The sequence below is a fragment of the Engraulis encrasicolus genome, chromosome 1 (assembly GCF_034702125.1).
Source record: "Engraulis encrasicolus isolate BLACKSEA-1 chromosome 1, IST_EnEncr_1.0, whole genome shotgun sequence".
Classification (NCBI taxonomy): Eukaryota; Metazoa; Chordata; class Actinopteri; order Clupeiformes; family Engraulidae; genus Engraulis; species Engraulis encrasicolus.
This window is the reverse complement of record NC_085857.1, coordinates 8,739,701-8,754,138: the sequence shown is the minus strand read 5'-3', so window position 1 is coordinate 8,754,138 and position 14,438 is coordinate 8,739,701. Positions and strand designations below refer to the sequence as shown.

The window sequence follows — 14,438 nt, the reverse complement described above, 5'->3', positions numbered from 1 at the left end:
TCTACTCTACTCTACTCTACTCTAAATCTCACACTACCAGACTCCAAAGTAGTTTCTTCCATTAGATTACCATCCATAGATTCATAGATTACGGAATTCATGCTGAAGACAACTCTTTGCACTTTCTCCACCCCCCTCTCTTTTATTATTTAATTTTTTTTAATCTTTATGAGGACACAAAAAAACACAACAATTTTTACTCTTTATAGGCTTCAAACCTATAATAAGACATAATAAACTAATCTTGAATCTATGAACACAAACCAGGATTTCCTCCTGCACTTTAGGCCTACCTATATTGAAAGAAAGCCCATTGGGAAACTCCAACTCCCATTGTCATTGTGACACAGCACTCCACAGCACACAAGTGAACACTGCACACTGCACACAACGAAATTGCATTTATGCCTCACCCGTGCAAGGGGGCAGCCCTCAGTGGCGCCCCATGGGGAGCAGTGCGGTGGGACGGTACCATGCTCAGGGTACCTCAGTCATGGAGGAGGATGGGGGAGAGCACTGGTTGATTACTCCCCCCACCAACCTGGCGGGTCGGGAGTCGAACCGGCAACCTCGGGATGCAAGTCTGACGCCCTAACCGCTCACCCATGACTGCCCTATATTGTTGGCAGCCACCTTTAAAACAGACCCCACCTTCTCTAGAGCCCCTGAATATAACATAATTGTATTGCAAATGTATTTTCTAAGATTCCATAACAAAATATGTCATATTTCATGTGAAGCTGCATAACATTGAAATTACATCGGGGGCCGGATAAAACGACCTCAAGGGCCTTAAATGGCCCTCGAGACAGGTTCCCCACCCCTGGCCTACAGGGTTACACCGTCTGAACCACCCATGACCCCATACACACCATCGCTGCTCTGTCCGGTGAGACAGCAAAAACACGTTTGACAGGTAGTTTTGGAAACTCGAGGTTGGTGGGAGTGTATTTATTGAGGATGTAGTGCACTCCTGTTACATTCGCTCCTCTTTATTGCAGTTTAATCTGGACAAACTGGATATTCCAGGGGCAATTTTTGCACTCATCACACTACTACGCCTATGCCTGAAGACATTAGGCATACCAGCAAAGGAGACGAGGCAACGATGGCCTATATCCCTAAGGCTGCCTGTCATAGGCGTGTACAGATATGGACGAGGTGGTGCTAAAGCACCTGCCCCTTTGCCTTGCTGGACCAAATATGGCATTTTTGAAAGTTCTTTGATTTTTTTTTGTCTGTGGTCCATGTTGACATGATAATCTACAAATGCTTCATGAGAAGCATGTGGAAGAGTTCAGATGCAAAAGCCCCTAAGTGCCTTTTCAGAAAATAATCAAAATTGCCCTGATATGATATAGCCTCTATAACCTAGTATAACCTAGTAGTAGGACAGTCAGAAGCTCCCCAAACATGTCTGTGCATGCCACTGTTGCCTGTTCCTGTTCCCACATCATACCATGCACACAGTCACCCCTGCAGTTGAGTTTCAAGTGTCTTAACCCACTATAGACACAGGGAATAAAGGAAGAAAATGGGTAGCCATGCACACAGTCACCCCTGCAGTTGAATAGAGTTTCAAGTGTCTTAACCCACTATAGACACGGCCCCTGCAATAAATAAGCTGATATCAGAATGGCAATGACCAAGTCGTAATGCAGGGGTGGGGAACCTACGTCTTGAGGCCATTTTAGCCGGCCCCCAATATAGTTTTAATGTTATGCATGGGCATTTTAGAAAATACATTTGCAATACAGCCAAGCTATATTCAGGGGACCTAGAGAAGATGGGGTCTGTTTTAAAGGTGGCTGCCTTCAATATAGTCCTAAAGTGCAGGGGGGAATCCTGGTTTGTGTTCATAGTAGTACGGCCGTCGGAGGACTTTTACGGCCCTCGGATGAATTTGAAGTGGCCCCTCGAATGAAAAAGGTTCCCCACCCCTGTCGTAATGTATTAGTAGGCCCTGTGTACTGTCGTAGTGGTGCAGTGCCAGGGCAGTCACGTTTTTTCAGTGACTATTACAGTGTTCCACTGGTGGAACGGCATGCATTAAGGGGCACAGTAAATGTTGCGGTGTTACTTCAACACTTAGAGAGTTCATTTGAGTCCAATTGATGCCAAATCAACTCTCTAAGTGTTAAATGAGCACTGCAGAATTTACTGTATACAGTTGGCCGATACAGTTATCATAGCACGTTACCCCTGATAATAAAGACAATAGCCTGCTTATAACAGGGAACGTCACTGATTAATCATTGCTATCATAACTCTCAACATCAATGAAAGATAGAAAGAAAGAAAGAAAGAAAGAAAGAAAGAAAGAAAGAAAGAAAGAAAGAAAGAAAGAAAGAAAGAAAAAAAGAAAGAAATCCCTTTCCCCGTGCACGGTTCAATTCCCAAAGATTAAAAAAATATAAGGTTTTCATCCGAGGTGTCAAAAGTAAAAGTTAAAAAACACAGTTTGTCCAACACAAGTAACTTCTCTGGGTACCAGACCTGTGTACCTCTGGACTTGTCTTACCATCAGCTGACTCTGCACTGGCTGGATCAACTTAGTGGTGGGTTCTTGTTAGGTTTTTGATGTGTTTTTATCCCCCAGTAACAACACAGTTTGATAGACTTTGTTGGGGACTTGAAATAGTCCAAAAAGTAGAGGCTTTTCCAGCTGTTATTCACTAAGGTAATTTTAGACAACACTGACCACAGCACAAAACTAGACAACTATAGAGTAGAATGGGTGTGTCACACAGTTCTTGTTAGAGACAGAAAAGACCAGAAGTAAAGACTAAATACGCCTAGACAGACACACATATCTGGGTTATTACGCAGTGCGCAATTCTCCAGCGACAGACACTTCACCGATTAAAGTGCGTTTAATTATTTCCGCTGACTTTGTGGATACCCATCACAAGATAAATATATTCAGCATTCCTCTATAATGACGTTGGCAAAGTAATTTTAGTGTGGTAGGCTATACAGTGAAGCGCGCTGGTGATGCTCTGTGCCAGATGTTTTCCCCAAAGACGTTATAGGCCTACAGTCTGCGTGTTATGTTGTATCCGTATTGTTGTGTAGCCTATTCTCCGTATTGTTCTACTGTCATACTATCTCACTCGACATTATGTCCGTTGATGTGTTCGTCGAACTGCTTTGCCAAGTTTCCCATGGTGACAGCGCCAACAGTGGCCTACTAGCTACCGATTACACGCGTTACCGCTTGTCGTCACTAGTGAGAGAGGCGTGCCACGTCTCCTCTCCGCTTTCAAAACTGTCCAGCGCGGAACTCCTATTCCTGTCGCAGTTGAAAGTGGCAGCCAAACAGACGGGGTCTGTTCCTCTCTCTACCGCGGACCTCCACAGCCGGTGCATGTGTGTGTGCCGCTCAAAAAAATATCCGCAAGCCGGCGGCGGATCACCGCGCTGGGTCTCCCATCTCCAGAAAGGATGGATCATAAACGAGACGAACCGAACCTGTCTTACCGCAACGGGATAAGCCAAGTTCTGCTGTATGGAGAATTTACGACAAAGGCGAGCCGAAAGGTCAGGTACGCCTTGAGCCTGACAGACAGGGACCTGACCGTCCAAAAGATCACGTCGGCACCTGCCGGACGGAGCAAGGTGGTCTTTAACCTACGCGACTGTGTGGGAAGTCGGGCTGTGAAGGCAGATGACAACACCGATGCGGGAGCCTATTTCACTGCCTACTTCTACCCGTTTAAAAAGCGCTGGATGAGCTCCGGCGTGGCGCGGCAGCGGACAGAACAGTGCTTTCGGGTCGCCTCGAGCCTGGACCCTCACGTGAACCTGGAGGAGGCGCAGCGATGGGCGCGAGCAATTAGCGAGGGTTCTGCGCTTCAACGGCCACAGCGAAATGGTGAGTGCTCCACTTCTTTTATGGGCTGTAAGGATATAACTCCCATCCAAGGCTATATGCACCCTTTATGTAGGCTTGTGTAACATGCAAAGATTTCAAGTCAGAAACACTAACCGTTTCAGTTCACAAATGGCGCACTGTTTGTCATACCAGTTCAGACAATGTAATAATTTGCATTTGGAAACAGGTAACAATAGATTGGTTCAAGTGGGTCAGTAGCTCACATAAAGCAAGTAGGCCTATGTCTTCCCAGAAGACATCAACCCAAGTCTTGGCAGTAATTTTAACGCTCCCTAAGCCAAGTCTTCCAGAATGAAAATTAAACAGTGTTGCGCTCTTTAAAAAAAGACATTTGCGTCAAAGCATAGGAGCGCACATCATGTAAATGTTTATGTTGTAGGCCTAAGTGTAAATGTGCTTTTCTTCACTGTCTTGCGCTGAAAGCAAAGGAGAATTGTGTATAGCCTACAGTAACAACATGCAGGTTGGTTATAGCAGGATAGCAACATACCATTTACATACATATAGTTTGGTTTCAGTGTGGAGTACAAAATAACAGACGTCAGTCCCAAAAGTGGTTGTTTTGATTACCAGGGCTTAAAAGGGTGGAGCATTAAGACAGTGTTCTGTCTTTTTTACCCAACTGCAGCAAAGGATGACCGTTTAGCCAAAAAGAAATGCATAGGCCTAAAAATATAAATACTTGATGGCTCACATCACCAAAATGACCTTGGTGACCACAGTGATGTTCAGGATCAGAGTTGGGAGTGATATGGTAGGCGACAGGCCTAGGCTACGCTCAGATTCCACATGTGCCCACAAAGGAAGTGAAAAGAATCACTTTTCAGATCTTACTGCATTCCTCTTGATACAGTGTAATTATTGTAAAACACAGACGGAGAGGATCAAGGTGGCGTATAATGATGCAAGTAGAATTCTGTACAAGTAGCTAGCTATCAGGAAGGCAAACCCAGGTACTAGCATGCCTTCAGGTGATCCAATGTGCCTTAGAAACATCAGGAAAGGATAAAAACACTACTTGAGACACTCAGAGTCCTTACTAAAGATAAAAAGCCTGTACTAAACACAAGCTATACATGCATGTATAGGCAGTGTTCAATAAAGGCTTTTTAACTTTAAGAAGTTAAAATAGTGCTTTTATCTTTTCATGGCAGTTTGGACGACCACGTTTTTTTTTTATTAGAACCCTTTTTCACTAATTTGATAGAGGACCCAGTGAACGTCAGGAATGGAATTCTACTGCATTGTATTGATTCCACTCGAAGTGAAAAATGTCCCTTAGTCTTCTGCGAGACCTGCAAAAAAGTCAACCATTTTTAATGGGACACTGTGTGAGATTTTTAGGAGTTTATTGAATTCATGCTGCCCATTCTTTAATGTTACCTTTTTCATGAATACTTACCACCACCATCAAATTCTAAGTATTCATTATGACTGGAAAAATTGCACTTTTCATACATGAAAAGGGGGATCTTCTCCATGGTCTGCCATTTTGAATTTCCAGAAATAGCCATTTTTAGCTGCAAAAATGACTGTACTTGAACCATACTAGAAAATATTTGTTTATTACTTACTAAACTTTAATGTAAAGATCAAATTTGGCAATAGGCAGCCTAGTTTCAATGATCAGCATAGTTGCAGTACCTTTTTTGACCATTTCCTGCACAGTGTACCTTTACGTAAAACTACAAGTTTCAGCAAGTGCACAAGGTTTCCGGCCTACTTTCTCAAATGTGTGTGACATCAAGAATAAAAACCAATATGGTTTTCCAGAACAGGCTCTGGTCTTTGATTTGGGTCGGTCGGATATCCACCGCCACTTTTCCACCCACATTCCAACGTCGGCCTCAGTCATGAATTTTCATACCAGCAGGTCATGTGACCTTCAGCCTCCACTCTCGAGCATCTGGCTGTTTGAACGAACATAGGGTGTGCGTTCCAATATGCAACCTTGTTTCCTCCACTTGTGCTTGTGGCTTCGCCCCGCCACTTGGCCCCTCCTCCGTGGAGAAAACAATAAAGTTTCCCAGCTGTCAGCCTAGCCACAACAATGTTTGGGGGGGTTGTTTTTTCATTCACCATCCCAATTGCAAATGAGAAAAAGACTTTTTACAATTGAGTTTTTGCAAGATATTGAAATATAATGCTGTTGTCAGTCAGTGATGTCATCATGACATATTACTTCCTGGTACGAGGCCACAAGCACAAGTGGAGGGAGCAAGGTCGCATATTGGAACGAACATAGGATAACTTCTACTCTACAGCAGCCAGTGCTCAATAACGTAGGGTAACTTCTCCTACTCTACAGCCAGTGCTCAATAACGTAGTGTAACCTCTCCTACAGCAAGTGCTCAATCGAGTCAATCAATCAAGAAGCCAATGCTGGTGTATCCTGACCATGGGGATTATGGTTGTGTGTAATGTATCCAGATTGCTGAGGGCAGTAAACTAGCCTAGTCAGTGTGCTGCAGCAGTATATTTAGCCTGGGAGGGAGGAGATCTGAGGTTTGCACAGCAGCCATGTTGGATTCGACTTGACTCTTTGGGCCTTTCTCAAAACCTAGTGCAGTGCAATTCCAAGTGTATCAGCCTAATTAGTCACACCCAGTGATTGGATACTCTTTATTAGTCTCACCCAGTGATTGGATATTCCATAGAGTTCACCAAAGAGTATCCACTCACTGGGCGTGACTAATTAGGCTGATACACTTGGAAGTGTTCTGCAGTAGATTTTGAGAAGGGCCCTCTGTCATTTTTTAATACTAGGCTACGTTACTGCATCTTCATGTCAGGAACAGTTTCATATTTAGGCTTGCAGCACCATACGGGTGAACAGCTTTGGATGCAGCATTGGTGGTGGGTTACGAAAGCGAGAGGTTTGGAATGGCTTGTGTCGCTAATATGTTATGAAGGTAGAGGGTGTTTGTAGTCATGTGCTGTGTGTTTGTGTGCATGCGCAACAAACAGGCATGAAGAAAGAGTTGGGACACGCTGCAGCGCAATCTTTTATTTAGTTCAAACCAAGTTTTTTGTTTTTTGTTTTCTTTTTCTATTTAACCAGGGAAACAAATCCCATTGAGATAAGTGAGCCTTGCAGGTAGCAGAAGACATCACATTATGAAAGACAGGACGCAGGAAAAAAAAGAAACTGAAACTATTTAAATAAATGTAAATATACTGTAGAAGTAAATACATAAAGATTAGAAGTTAAAAACAACATCAACCAGATTTGAATGAGCATCTACAGTATAATATAAAGTCCGAGACTAAGCAGCCACTTACCTCATATCAGCTCGGCCCTGCTGTGAAACACCTCAGTGCTACTGTAGGCCTATCTACAGGGCCACTGAGTCCACAACTAACCTTATCAAACATTTGTCTATACAGCCCATTGTGTGTGTATACGTATACGTGTGTACATGTGTGTGTGTGTGTGTGTGTGTGTGTGTGTGTGTGTGTGTGTGTGTGTGTGTGTGTGTGTGTGTGTGTGTGTGTGTGTGTGCGCGCTGCATATAATATATATAACACGTCTATCAACCAGAGTGCACAGCTCAGCCAGAGGTGAATAAATAAATAAAGAGATGAGATGAGATGAGATCAGGTGTTTAAGGGAAGTCCCCTCTTTCTATTGGGGAGTATAATGTCGTGTCCAGACCAAGAGCAAACTACGCTGCCTGGTAGCGTGGGTAGCAGAAGTTTCACTCTGAATTATCTGTATTCGCTCCAGACGCTGCATTGACATGTTTGATTCAGCTACTCACATAACGGCTCTGGCTTAACAGCCTGAGACATTCGGAGATATGAACGTTCCGATTGGTTTTCGGCGAACAGCGTCAGAACGAATTCGCCTTGGTAGCGCAGGTCGCGTGCCCTCCATAGAGAAATAATGACTTCCGTTGCTTCGTTCGCTCCGTTCGCTCCTGGTCTGTACACGGCAGAATAATCTGACATTGTCCTGAGCAGGAGTCTGTCAGCCTCCACTAGATAGCAACTGCAGACAACTGAGCCAAGTACAACACTACTGTACAGCATGTGAACCGACATCAAACACATAGATAGTGAAACAGATGCAAAATATGATCATTTAATCTGCAGCCAACTGAGCCAAGCACAACACTAATGCACAGCATGTTGTGAACCGACATCCAGGCCCGCCGACAGGGGGTGGGGGTGTTGGGGGTATGTTGTCCCGGGCCCAGGGAGATAGGGGCCCCAGAATTGGGTCCCCATTGCATTGTACGTATGCTTTGGGTAGGGGGCCCTTTAAAATGACTTTGTCCTGGGCCCAGCGAAAACTGTCAGTGGCCCTTCTGACATCAAACACATAGTGGTGCAGAAACAGGATGCAAAATATGATCTATTTAATCTGCGCAATGCTGAGAAGCATGCAGGGCTCTCTAAATGAACACGAGCCAACCAACCAAAATGCTGCATGGCGACATTTCAGTTTGGCAGGCTGGTAGAAGAACCTACTAGTGAGTATGTTTGGCTAGACCAATTCTGGTTAACGGAGTACGTTAAAATAGCCTTGACAATCGCGGTTCAGCACACAATTGTATTTGATTAAACCAAATAATGCAAATTACTTGATTTTCCTCATGTAAAATGCTAAATTAGGATAAATTATCTGTCATAACAGCACACAATGATCAGAGGTGAATTCCACTTTAAGTTAACATCTAGTACTATCCATTCATTGTGCCTGGTCATGAAAAAAAAGTGAATGTAGAGCCCTGTTCAGAAGAGTGCTGTGCTCTGGCCCTGCCGTGGTCTGGGTTACCCGTAGCCTGGGTTACTGTGCTGGGTTACTGTGCTGGGTAACTGTGCTCAGTGTTGGCAGATGTGTCTGATCAAATCCTGCCCAAAAGGTTCTCAAAAACCACCAAAATGCGCTAAATTCTGCCCAATTTCAACAAATTGCATTGACTTCTATGGGCCCAAAACGGCCGGAAAAAAACGCACACGGACATCCCAAGTAGCCCAATTGGGTGGGTAACTGCCCAATCTGGCAACACTGCTGGCGACCCAGCTTCGATTCTGGTCCGGGTCATTTCCGGCCAATCCTTCCCTGTCTCGCTCTCCCCGCTCATTTCCGGTCTCTCCTCCGCTATCCTGTCAGAAATAAATGCAAAAAAGTCCGTGGCTGATATGGTAGGGCACACGTTTACCACTCGGCCGACCTGGGTTCGATTCCCTGTCCGGGTCCTTTACCAGACCTTCCCCATCTCTCTCTCCCAGCTCACTTCCTGTCTCTTCTCCACTATCCTGTCTCACAAAAGCCAATTAAGGCCGAAAAGCCCCAAAAAAAGCCTAAAAAAAAAAAAAAGAAAGAAAGGCAAAAAGCCCTAAAATTATTTTTAAAAAGAAGAGTGCTCTCCTCGTAAACTGCATTACACAACGTGCACTGTAACAATATAGCAGCTAGTCTATCTGCTTTTATCTTCTGCTGCGATCCTACAAGGTGCGGAAAACAACAAGAGTCATGCTGAAAGTTCAGCGAAGGTAGACGGCAGATTGAGGTCACAAAAGGCCTCGTATCACCAATCAGAAACGACCTTTGGACGTACGGAAAGTAAATGACACCTACAGTACAACAACAGCATATATGCAGGCTGGGCGGTTCTCTGACAGGGTTGCCAGATGGGGTTGATGATTTCCAGCCCAAAAAAATGTTCAAAACCCGCCTGGAAGCACTAAATCCCGCCCAAGTCTATTGATTTTAATGGCCAAAAAGTGGGCGGGTTTTACTCCAAAAAATATTTTTTTACCCGCACACAGCCATCTTAAGCAGCCTAATTATGCGGGAAACCGCCCAATCTGGCAACACTGCTCTCTGCCCACCTTGTAACGACGACTCAGATGTTCTCCACTATGAGTCATAATTTGATAGGACATGTGACATAACTACCTCGTTCTCATTCAGTTACGTCAGTACTGTAGGCAGCAGCCACATTGATTGGATTTGTATAGCTCAAGTCACGGCGCCTGTTATAAATGTGCTGTTACCGGAAGGGCAATGTCCAAGTTGTAATGCAATGATGAAAGACTGAGCAATATCGTGGTAATGTAGCACTATACGGTAGTGACGTGTTTTCAACTACAGTGTTAGTAAAGTGCTGCTCCATCTTCCCACATTTCTAAGAATTTATGAAAATGTAGGTCTCTTAGTTTACTCGGAAATGTGGGAATATGGAGTTAACATAGGGCAGCCTATATTTTACCATAACCAATTGCCAATTGGAGCCAATTTCTCTGCACTTTATCCCATTTGGACTAGTGAATCACATTGAAGTACACACACTAGTGTAGTCCGTAGCAGTGGACTGCCTGCAGAACGGCGCCCGGGGAGCAGTGTGGGGCTTAGGTGCCTTGCTCAAGGGCACTTCAGCCGTGGTCTGGTCGTGCATTGAACCGGGAACCCTTGGGTTGCCAACCCAGTGCTCTCAACACTGAGCCACGGCTGCCCCCGTTTCTTTAAATTTAAATTTCTTTAAAATGTGGGAACATGGAGCAGCAGGAATAAGCTGTGGGACCAATGGGCTGTGGGACCAATGGGCTGTGGGACCAATGGGCTGTGGGACCAATGGGCTGTGGGACCAATGGGCTGTGGGACCAATGGGCTGTGGGACCAATGGGCTGTGGGAACATAGAGCTGACCCCAGTAAAGTGTTCCACTCCTGGTGGGACGGTGTGTATGATGAGCCTGTAGAGCAGGGCTATTCAATTAAATGTCAACGAGGGCCAGTTTTTCAAATTCCTCCCAGTAAAGGGGCCGAACTATACGTATGTACTGTAGTCACCGACTGTCAATGAAATAAATACGGGAGACTTCATTGAAGTGGGGGTCTGGGGGTCCTCCCCCCCAGAAAGTTTTGCATTTTTAAGATGTAATTTCCTGCATTTTAACGCCCTGTGTCCCGTTTCAGCTCTATACAGAACCCATACTTTTATCTCTAAATTCCAAAAAACGATTCTGTATTTCAAGGGGCTTGTGGGGGGCCAGAACCTTGCTGTCCAAGGGCCCCAGGGCCACCATTTGAATAGCCCTGCTGTAGAGGTTAGCCTGTCCGCAGACTATTCATTCTCATCAGACCAGCTTCCGTAACTCTTGACACACCTTCTCACCATTCTGCCCCTCATTTTAGAAACAGGCTGTCATGGCCCTACCATGGCGCTAACGGTAGGGCACTCGTCTGCCATGCGGCTGACCCGGGTTTGACTCCGGACCGGGTCCTTTGCCGACCTTTCCCCGTCTCTCCCCCCCACTCGCTTCCTGTTACTGCTTTCACTGTTTTATAGAAATAAAGGCAAACAAAGAAACACACAGGCATGATCAGCTACACGGATGCATTGACTTTCACTAGCTTAGCGACATGCTCCCTCTTTTAACTTGTCTTAAAGCAAGACAACGGCTTACATGAAAACTAAGACACTTTATCACCTTTATAAACCCCAGCCAACGATTTTAACTGTATTAAGGCCCAAAATAGTGGCATACCCCTTTAAGTGGTATGTGATGCGTAAGACTCTCCTCTTTCGTGACTATCTACTAGACTAGACTAATGTCTGAGCTGCCTTAACCCCAGGCCAGACTCTTGACATGATGTGTGTGTGTGTGTGTGTGTGTGTGTGTGTGTGTGTGTGTGTGTGTGTGTGTGTGTGTGTGTGTGTACTCTACTTTACAAAAAAACACTAACCCTTCTTCACATCTGCACTTGTTGTTCTGTATATTTCCTGTGCACTCGTATCTGCTTGTGATGTTGGCTATGATTATGCCCTTGTTTGAAAATCTCTTTGGTTATAAAGCGGCTGCCAAATGCAATGCAATGTAATGTAATGTGGTGCAATGCTGTTGGGAAGGTACTTGTTATCACACAACACATGGCGCCTACTCCATTATTTCTATGGTGTTGTTCTCACTACACGGGGAAAGGGAAATGAGAGCAGGTTGTCGTTGCTAATGTCCTCGTATTATTAATGAGTTGAGACTGAAGCATGACTCCATAGTTATACTGCATATATACTGGGGCAGTCATGGGTAAGTGGTTAGGGCGTCAAACTTGTAGCCCAAAGGTTGAAGGTTCAACTCCCGACCCGACAGGTTGGTGTGGGGAGTAATTAACCAGTGCTCTTCCCCAATCCTCCTCCATGACTGAGGTACCCTGAGCATGGTACCATCCCGCCCCATTGAGGGCTGCCCCCTTGCACGGGTGATGCATAAATGCAATTTCGTTGTGTGCAGTCTTCACTTGTGCACTGTGGAGTGCTGTGTCACAATGGCAATGGGAGTTGGAGTTTCCCAATGGGGCTTTCACTTCTTTCACTGTATGCACGCCAGCCGACCCACAGCTATGTTGAGTTATTATAGCAACAAGGCTATTAAGGGGAATGTGTTTTAATACTCCACTTTACCACCCACTCACTCCTCACCCACCCTATCCTGCCTCCTCCTCCCTGCTGCCAGGCCAGTTATATTTATGTGGCCCACACCAGGAAATCAATGGAAGGATTCGATTCTGACCCCCTGTAGTTGTGGTGGTACACTACAGCAGCCAGAATGTGTATGAATGCAATGTTTTTGTTGTTTGTTGTTGTTGTTTTTTAGAAGGGACACGCATGCATGCGCACACACGCACGCACGCACACACACACACACACACACACACACACACACACACACACACACACACACACACACACACACACACACACAGGTGGTAAGGCAACCAGAAAGTATGAAACTGAATGTCATGGGAAATGTTGTTGTTGTTGTTTGCAATAGAGTTTTTTAGCCATGTGCAGGGACACCACCATTTGAGTCAGTTGGTTAAAGACCGGTTTGCTTGACATTTTGGGGGACCTCACATTTGAATATTTTGTTTCCTTCTTGTTTTTTCTTTTTTATTATTGTCCTTTTTTGTTGTTAATCCCAATTTTTCTGTTTACTGTATTGTTTTATTAAAAAACAAAGGAATAAGAAGGGATATTGAAGAGAACGAAAAAAAGAGAAAGAAAGGGGGGAAAAAACCCCACAAATTAAATCCCCCATAAGGGCGAGTGGTGGTTGGGTTTAGGAAAAAAAAAGAGACCGGTTTGTTTTTTAGATTTGCATGAAACCAGTGTTGCCAGATGTGTCTGATTAAATCCTGCCCAAAAGGTTCTCAAAAACGGCTAAAATGCACTAAATTCTGCCCAATTTCAACACATTGCATTGATTTCTATGGGTATAAAACTGCAGAACAAACAGCCAAATGGCCAATTTTTCCCATTTTTACCCACAGGCGGCCATCCCAAGCTTCCCCAATTGGGCAGGTAACAGCCCAATCTGGCAACACTGCATGAAACGTACGTCTGGTGGTGACCTTGAGTTACACCGGAACAGCATTACTGTCGGCTGCCATGATATCTCTCTGCACCTATAGACGTGTACACACAGACGGAGACGCACTTACTCAAGTGTGCGTGCGCACGCACACACACACACACACACACACACACACACACACACACACACACACACACACACACACACACACACACACACACACACACACACACACACACACACACAATGATCTTATCTGAGCAGAGGCTGGTGGGTAGACGCCGTTTAGTGATATGAGTGTGTGTTTTTGGTCTGACTATACGTCGTCAGGTCAGAGATGTGGAAGACCCTCAGCCAGGAAACAGCTCAATCCTCCTTCAGTGGTGAGAGAGAGGTTATTTGCCATATGAGCAGGGTTGCCAGATGAGGCTGATGGTTTCCAGGCCAAAAAATGCTCAGAACCCGCCTAAAAGCACAAAATCCCCCAATTCTATTGATTTCTATGGCAAAAATTGGGTGGGTTTTTCTGCTAAATGCCCTTTTTACCCGCATACGGTCCTTCAGTGGTGAGAGAGGTTATTTGCCATATGAGTAGACAGGACCGGTTCTACTCAATTTGGTGTCCTAGGCGAGCACTACCTTTTCCCTTTTGCTTTTTTGTGCATTTACAAATTGGTATCTGTAAGCATAGCATAGCATAACATCCGATCTAGTACCTATAAATATACTGAGTGACCATGAACATTCGTTGTTAATTTTAAGTTTAATTTCTTATAGAGATTCTAATTTTGTGGGAGTTTTATATATTCCTGGCGCCCCAAGACATTTGGTGCCCTAGGCGACTGCCTTGTCAGCCTATGGCTAGCGCCGGCCCTGTGAGTAGATATCAAACAGTGGAGACAGACTATAAGTCAGGTCAGAGATGTGGAAGAGCCTCAGCCAGGAAACAGCTCAATCCTTCAGTGGTGAGAGAGAGGTTATTTGCCATATGCAGGGTTGCCAGATGAGGCCCAAAAAATGCTCAAAACCCGCCTGGAAGCACAAAATCCCGCCCAATTCTATTGATTTCTATGACAAAAATTGGGCGGGTTTTTCTGCTAAATGGCATTTTACCCGCCATCCTAAACAGCCCAATTGGGTGGGAAACAGCCCAATCTGGCAACACTGCATATGAGTGCAGACAGACTGCACTCACTGGTCTGGTGAGAGAGAGAGAGA

The 14,438-nt window shown here is 44.9% G+C and overlaps 1 protein-coding gene across 1 annotated transcript in view; it reads left to right on the top strand.

The window, feature by feature from the left end:
* The first annotated feature begins 3,306 nt into the window (after window positions 1-3,306).
* Window positions 3,307-14,438, top strand: part of LOC134447063 (sphingosine kinase 1) — a 66,424-nt gene continuing 55,292 nt past the window's right edge. Inside the window, exon 1 of the mRNA XM_063196352.1 lies at window positions 3,307-3,874. Coding sequence (XP_063052422.1) covers window positions 3,445-3,874 — 430 coding nt within the window. The 5' untranslated portion in view covers window positions 3,307-3,444. The remainder of the gene's footprint in view (window positions 3,875-14,438) is intronic.